This window comes from Branchiostoma floridae, chromosome 18 (genome assembly GCF_000003815.2).
Source record: "Branchiostoma floridae strain S238N-H82 chromosome 18, Bfl_VNyyK, whole genome shotgun sequence".
NCBI lineage: Eukaryota > Metazoa > Chordata > Leptocardii > Amphioxiformes > Branchiostomatidae > Branchiostoma > Branchiostoma floridae.
The window spans coordinates 9475725-9483510 of NC_049996.1; the positions used below are offsets into that span (position 1 = coordinate 9475725).

The 7786-nt window shown below is 42.1% G+C and overlaps 1 protein-coding gene across 1 annotated transcript; it reads left to right on the forward strand.

Moving 5' to 3' along the window:
- The first annotated feature begins 1480 nt into the window (after nt 1-1480).
- Nucleotides 1481-5707, forward strand: LOC118405608 (kyphoscoliosis peptidase-like). Its single transcript, XM_035805160.1, has 3 exons — nt 1481-1931; nt 2796-3031; nt 3324-5707. Exons 1-3 carry the CDS (start codon nt 1647-1649, stop codon nt 4606-4608), a joined length of 1806 nt encoding a protein of 601 aa, XP_035661053.1. The 5' UTR covers nt 1481-1646; the 3' UTR covers nt 4609-5707.
- The last annotated feature ends 2079 nt before the right edge of the window (nt 5708-7786 follow it).

Consider the following 7786-nt stretch of genomic DNA (forward strand, 5'->3'; position numbering starts at 1 on the left):
GCAGGCAATCCGTCATTCCTTTTTGCAGTTATCCTCTTTGGAGTGTCTTGACAAAAACGACCCTGCAGTTCCACAATTAAATGTTAGGGGATTGAAACTTGCCCCACTTTGTTATGACGCTAAAAGCTATCTACCACCCAAATGTCACGACCATATCACGTCCGGGACAAGAGATACATTGAAAAAACTGCTATGATAGAATATTCTCATTAACTATGCAAATGTACTCCTTTTTTGCATAATTAGTATCCTATCTTGTACAACATTGTGTAAGGTACCGACATACCCAAAATGATGAAAATCCGTTGTTCCCTTCTTGAGTTATCCTCGTCAGAAGTTTTTGACAAAAATGCCTCTGATATCCCAAAACTAGACGCTAGGGGGCCCAAACTTATGTCATTTTTTTCTGAGCACAAGAGCTATCTAATACTAAAAAAAATCTTGACCATAGCATGTTCAGAACACCGAGATAGCAAAACCAGAAGTTGCGCTGCAGTACCAAGGCCGCACACCAGGGGGCCCAAAATTGACCTTGACCTTCGTCTTCCCAACCCCTACCCACATACCAAATATCATCGTAGTCCAGCAAGAGGTTCTTAAGTGATGATGTTCACAAATATCCGGAAACACAAACACACACACAGACACATACACAGACAGACACACTCAAAACTATACCTCCATTTTTCATGGAGGTAATTAACTGCTACTAGGCTTTTATTACCAACTTGGCCAAAAGTACCCTATTACTATTTGGTCAGGCCGGAGTCTGGTAGAGAATATACTTATACGCTGATCGTCCAACACACAGTTTCTCCCGCGGTTTGTGATAGAGATATGTTCAAATAGCACTCTAGTATTGACTGAAAGTCTCATTTAAAACGTTATAACCAATTACACACTAGAAACGTGAGCATTGTTTCATTATAATCGTCTAATACCTTGTCATCCCCAATATCCTCAAAGAAGAACCAAATCTCAAGCGTAAGGTCTCTCCTCCTTTTAAATGGCAAAAAAGGGTTAATCAATAACAAACTCACAGTGAAGTGTTCCATAAGTGTGACAGAGGTCTAGCATTATTTGACTTTTGCCAGCATTCTATTGGACTAATGCGAGAGTAAATCAATTCAAGTTTATAAGTAAATAGCAACCTGTCTGTGTTGTTTGGCGTTGCTGTCACGGGGTGGAGGCCACTAAGAACACAAGAGCATCTTTGTAAGAAGCTACTTAAAAGACCTAGGTAAGTAAAATTTAGAGAAACGTGTATTTTTAGGATGTTCATGTCGTTCTTGGTAGTAGATCGTTTCCTGTATATGTACAAAATGCCTCAGGTGTGTGTAGAAACTATCAGACCGATTTTTACCTAACCTTTTTCTCTTTTCCGTTGGCTTTGCGACGTAAATATTTCCTGTGCACGAGCTATACATGCAGTATAATATAACAGTATTGTTCCCTGTCGGTAAATCTATTGCTTGATCATTTTTTTCGGTATATCCTGAAAATCTTATCCCAAGAAGAATCATGCTAGTTGGAAACATCATTATTATTTTATGACTTCTCATAATTTGCATATGACGTTTTTCTGACAGAGACCCTGGGATTTCACTTTGCGAACTACAAGAGCACAGCATAACAAAAGCTTCGCCATGGGCTGTTCTTGTTCAAAGTCGAGGAAGGTGGACGTAGTACATGGACGACGTCCGGTGAGGAGACTTTCGAGCAAAGATGGCAGACAAGCTGCACTGACAGGAGCGCAAGACCAACGACTCACAGGCGACAAAGGTCCTCAGAACCGACCAGGTCTTTCGGTGCAAAACTTCGCGAGAGCTGACACCATAGCTGTAGAAGAGAAAACCCCGGCACGCCTTACAAAGAAAGACCTCATCCCGGACGTCGAAGTGTTCAAAGACTTGGACAAACGTGCAGTTCAGGTAACATGGGTCCTTGACGTCATTTGTTGCATCATTAGTTTTTATTTAAAGGAACATTTGGTGAGTGTGTGTGTGTTGAGAAATGTACCTAGCCTGTTAACAACATAGCCTCTGCCAGACCTTTCTATTGGGATTATGGATAGTAGAATTAGACGAAATAATATAAGGTGAATAGTAGGCTGAGAGAGTGAGTCCACGGTAAGTATGACATTTTGTCCTCTCCATTTCTCCTAACTGAAGATGGAAGATAAGACATGTGTTTGTCATGGATACCTTGACTGCTATTTTTCCCACTTAACTTTATACAATGTACATGTAAAGAAACATCTATGTCGGCTCTGCACTTAATGTCTAGACTTTGACTTCATTGATTTGTACTGTAGTCAGATAAAAGTAGCTAGCAAAGCGCATGACTTAATAATCAGAGGTTAAACAATTACAGCAGATAAGATATCCGGGCCAAATACATGTACACCTAATTTTACCTATAAACTTACAATATGGACACTTAAAGTTTTCCATACCTTCTGTGTGTGCGTATGACGATATGCCATCTAAGACAACATACAGTGTCACAAGACCAGACATAGACATGCTTTCTTCAAATAGAAAGAATTATATGTCTTACATTCTGAGCAATTTATGTCACTGTTGTTAGTTTGCCTAACGAAATGATGCATACTTTAGGGAAATGATTTGAGATTATAGGTCAATAGAATCCTACAATAATTCTTTATCATACGCCAAACAGCAATTACTCAAGCAATTGGGTATGGTTACGCTTAGACTGTTCGAGTGACTGCTTTTTGGTGTATCTTATTACCTAGATGTCTAACCTTCATCGACATAATAATTCATTTAAAGGCTCCCGAGGGCCATGCTACCATCAAGGACCTTGTCATGTACCTAATCGAGCCTGCCACAACGCCACTGGAAAAAGCGCGGATCCTGTTCCGTTGGGTGACGTCACATATCCAATATGCCGTTGACTCTTACGTCACGGGTAGCTCCAAGTCGAAATCCACCGCTCCAGTGGCGGTGTTTCAGCATCGGATGTCCGTATGCCAGGGGTACTCGGACCTGTATAGGGAAATGTGCAGGTAATGCACCTTTCACAGTGTCTGTTTTTGAAAAAAAATCACCAACAATGTGTTTTGTATAAAAAGACTGGAGGAGATGAGGCTTTACTTTTGTTGACCAGAAATCATGTCTAGCAAACTGAATTGTAACAAAGATGTCAGCCATATAATAATAATAATAATAATCATCTGGTGTATTTTGCCAGCCAGTAGGTACCCAAAGTATGAGTAATGAGGCTGTTATATGATCTCTATTTCTATCATAGGTAAAAGACGTACTGATGTACGTTTCCTTCCATCCTTTGTTCCCTAGATTGGCTAAAGTAGAGTGCGTCACCATCAGTGGCCGTTCCAAAGGTGGGTCTTACCGGGTAGGCGATAAGTTCGGCCCTGATTCCGACCATGCGTGGAACGCAGTGGAGATAGACGGGAGGTGGTACCTGCTGGACTGCACCTGGGCCGCCGGAAACACTGACCTTCAGAAGAAAACCTTTGAGTTTAAGTACAAAGAACACTACTTTTTCACTGACCCGGAAGTGTTTATTATGAACCATCATCCAATGGACAACAAATGGCAACTGTTAGAAGAGCCAGTGTCCCTTGTGGGTTTTGAAAACCAGGTGCACCTGAAGTCCTCATTTTTCAGCCTTGGCCTTTTGCCTAAGTTTCTGAGTCACACCATGAGCCCAGTTTGTACCCAAAATGGCGAAGCGACCATTTCTATCAAACTTCCTGAACCAATGTCCTTCATATACCATTTGTTTCCGTATGAAGGTGGATATGCTCAAGATGAAAACGTCCTGCACAAAATCGCTAAAAACATGGCCATTTTCAAAGTGGCACCAGCTCAAAAGGGAAGGTTCGTGTTGCAAATATATGGCAAACGTGGAACTGCCACCGGGCAATATAGTGAAATCTGCTCGTACTTGATTGACAATGCAGGTCCAAAGGACCTGCCGTTTCCGCCCGTGGGAACCTCTACATGGGGTCCAGGTCCATGGCTCCTTGACGGGTTCGTTTCAGATGTCAGTCATCCGAGGGCCATAGTTACACTCCCAGAAGGCGAGGCTAAGATAACCTTCAATTCTGTAAAACTCCTCCAATATATGTGTGATATTGAGGACGATGGTCAGAAGTGGGATAACTATGCATTTCCCCAAGTAAATGGCCAGACAACCAGTGTCTTCGTTAGAGCCCCTAAACCTGGTCAGTTCATTCTCACAATCAGGGCAAAAAAGGAAGATGACAAAGAGTACAGGAAATGTATGCATTATCTCCTGAGATGCACTAAATGTAAATCCCACGTTTCTCCTTACCCCAAGACATTCGGTACTTGGACGAACGGTTGCCGTCTGTACGAACCATTGGATGGTCGCCTTGCCGCAAATCGACGCGTTAACTTCCGGGTCTGCTGCCCACATGCGGTAGAAGTTGTCGTAATTGCCGCCGGCAATTTTCACAAACTTGCCAGAAATGCAGACGGCTCATGGAAAGGCAATGTAGGCACCGGAGTGCAAGATAGTGTTATCCAAGTGGCGACAAAGAAACCAGGTGGCAAAATTTACTCCATATTGCTCCAGTATGAAGTCGTGGGATAGCTTTTGCATTCACTTACATGTATATATAAAATTTATGTATATGTAGTTGCCTCCAGACATTCAAACTACCATCTTACAGATGTTCGTTGCAATGTTGTGTCATCCTAATAGTTTGTAAACATAATGTTATGGCATTGTTATGAAGAAAGAATGAATGTACATTAAGGACGTTTCGACGAATACAAAGACTGATGTGGATGATGATGACCTTAATGATACATGTAAAATTATATCCCCTATGAATGAATGATGCGGAAAAAATGTTATTATGTTTGCGAAATGCCCATCTTCCTCAAGTCAGCCTGACAGGAGCTGGGGAAGAGAGAACGCCGGGTTAGTGCCGAACTGCGCCCCGCCAGTCAGCCTGACAGGAGCTGTGGTGGAGAGAACGCCGGTTTAGTGCAGACCTGCGACCCGCCCCGAACTGCGCCCCGCCGATCAGCATGACAGGAGCTGGTAAACTGGAAGAAGGGCACATCACATGTTACGTCACCGCGGCAAAAATTACTGAGAAAACAGAAACATCTCGAGTTCACGAGGGTTAAAAGATCTCTTACTAGCGTACAGGCTGTCCGACAACCTGAAGTGCAAAAACAAACACTTTCAGAAAGGATATCACAGTCAACTTGGAATCACCGCTGCAAATTGTTGACTACTGCCCGAGTATTGAAGTCTTTGAGCCTGGTCCAACCACTTTCCGGGCTGTTGACTGCTCCACAAATTGCAAAAATGCTGGCCTAGCACAGAAAACCATGGCAAAATTGTACGGTAAAACAGACAAGCAACACTGCTAAAACGAGAGCAGCCCAATCAGGCAACTCTACCCGAAACATGGCGCCTCGGCACACACAGAAAAACACTGACCACCACTTTGACGACTGCCCAAAGTTTCCAAAAAATGGCTTAACTCACCCACAGCGGTGTCAGTAATAAGTTTAACCACTACTGTCGTCAGGGGAGGAATGTCAGGTGCTCCTCCAGGCCCTCGGTGATCAGTTCAGTGTTGTTCTGCTCCATTAGGCTCCTTGCGCGAGAAAACAAGGATTACGGCAGTCCTGGTGGTGATACAGCCTTGTCTGAATACCTAACTCATGCGAAACAAGAGCTTTTAAAAAAAGCTGGTCTTTCGCTTACTTATATTGTGTAGGTAAAACTTTTACCAGATGAGTTTCAGAACAGTTTCAATGGTATGAACTAGGGGTGGGTACTGGAACAGAAAATTCAGGTACAGGTACAAAGGATCAGGTGCAGGTCCGGACTTGATGGTCTGTGAAAACTTTTGAAGGGGCGATACTCAAAACAATTGTCCATTTCGCTACTAAGGAATTAGTGGAGTATCTGATTACCACTGGTGTTATAAAGTCCTATGTTCATGTGAACAACACTTGTTCTGTACGTTGACGTACAAAGTTTATTCAATTTGTTCTCGTAATTTATTGCACCAGTAAGCCCTTAAACGTATAGATGCCTGCTGATATAATGTGTTCATTTTCTAATTGGTGCAGCATCCAGTTTACTGATTTTTGTCAGTTCTGTGTCTGTTAATAAAATTGTACTTAATGAGTTTCAAAATGCAAATGCAGTTTCATTGTGGTATGTTGAAAGGAACGTTTCATTTCTTTTCGGAATGCAAAATTATTGAGATTTTGATTCATTACGTCAGTGGTTATGGGCCACAAACTCACTCCATCGGGGTAGCTTGGAATCTTCTCATTTGAAATCAATTAGATAAAATATTAGTCAGTGTATTTTACATATATCAAAGAGGGATACACTTTTGTTGAAGTTTCTTCCACGAAGATCCCTTGAAATTTCGAGTAGTAAGCAATTTTCCACATGCAACCGCCTCCCACCCCACGTCAGATCTCTGCACAATTCTGGATTTCATAGAGGTAATTCTCCACATCGTGACTTAGGCTCTGGGTCATTTCAACTTGAGAAGGATCAGAGGACTGATCGAAAGCGTCGGTATATAAGCGCTTTATTTTGTGCACGGATATATGGTCCTAAAATTGTAACATCGTAATAACACATCAAAATCGCGACACCCCTTCCCAACATGCGACACTCCCTTGGGACAAAATGGTGGCGCCCATGGACGCCAACGAAAACAATATACTAGTAGGTTTTGTTATCGCAGGCCTGTAATGAATTGCTATTTGTTCCAACATATGCAACTATACAAAAGTAGTTGTCTATACATGCGACGTTCCGGGCGAGCTCTCTCCGGTCACCGACCTTCCAAAATTTCCACATGGCTGGGGAGGACGCGAGACGCCGCCAGCGAGACCCCGACGGCTGTTTAATAACACCAAGGAGGTTAAAAAAGACCTCGTCAGAGAACTTGATGCTGTGCCTTTAGGAGATTCATAAATAGAATAACTGTGACAAATTCAGTCGGTAACGATTTTTGTATGCAAAAAAAAAAATCAAGTTTTATTTGACTCTTTTGACAGTAGACCTCCACAAAACTCAGTAGATACATTGTATATAGCTTTCACATCTTTCCTGTATGTACAATGCTCACAGTTCCCTACTCAAGTCAATCTATACACTGTCACCAGTCTTCACCAAACACGATTAGAATGTGCTAAGATTCAGGATGGATGCTTTTTTTCCGTTCAATGAATGTTGATCAAAGGCAGATATTTCCTCATGATAGCCATCACTTGAGTTGTACAATGTAAAAGTGGAAAGGACATCATATTCTGATTGTATTTCTTCACTACCTGCTAGCAGAGAGACTGCACCAGTACACACTATGAACATGTACAGACTCCAGATGTTACAGAAGGTATGAATCCTTTATAAGAATAAGGCGTACTAAAATTACATACCGGTAATTATAGGTTTGTTACAATGGCCATTTCTACACCAAAATCTTACATCATGTCTGTCAACCCAGTTCACATGAGATGGAAACAATTGGAGATTTCTTTGATCCGACCTGGTCCTCCCCTCCCCCATCTAAGTTTGTGCTACTCAATATCACTAGTTCATGAAAGGACTTACTATACAATGGACTAGATATCCTTTACCATATGAGATGACCACAAGCTGACCAGTGTAAAAGCTACAGGTGGTAAGTTTTTTGAAAGCCCATGTTCCCAAGTTTCTGAAGGATGTATAGTATCCTGTGTGGTAACCATGTGCTACCGCCCGACAACCATCTGTTTGA

Coding starts and splice junctions, on each gene's coding strand:
- LOC118405608 (XM_035805160.1), top strand. CDS start 1,647: ATGGGCTGTTCTTGTTCAAAGTCGAGGAAGGTGGACGTAGTACATGGA. Junction 1,932..2,795: donor TGGACAAACGTGCAGTTCAG/GTAACATGGGTC, acceptor ATTCATTTAAAG/GCTCCCGAGGGCCATGCTAC. Junction 3,032..3,323: donor CTGTATAGGGAAATGTGCAG/GTAATGCACCTT, acceptor TTTGTTCCCTAG/ATTGGCTAAAGTAGAGTGCG.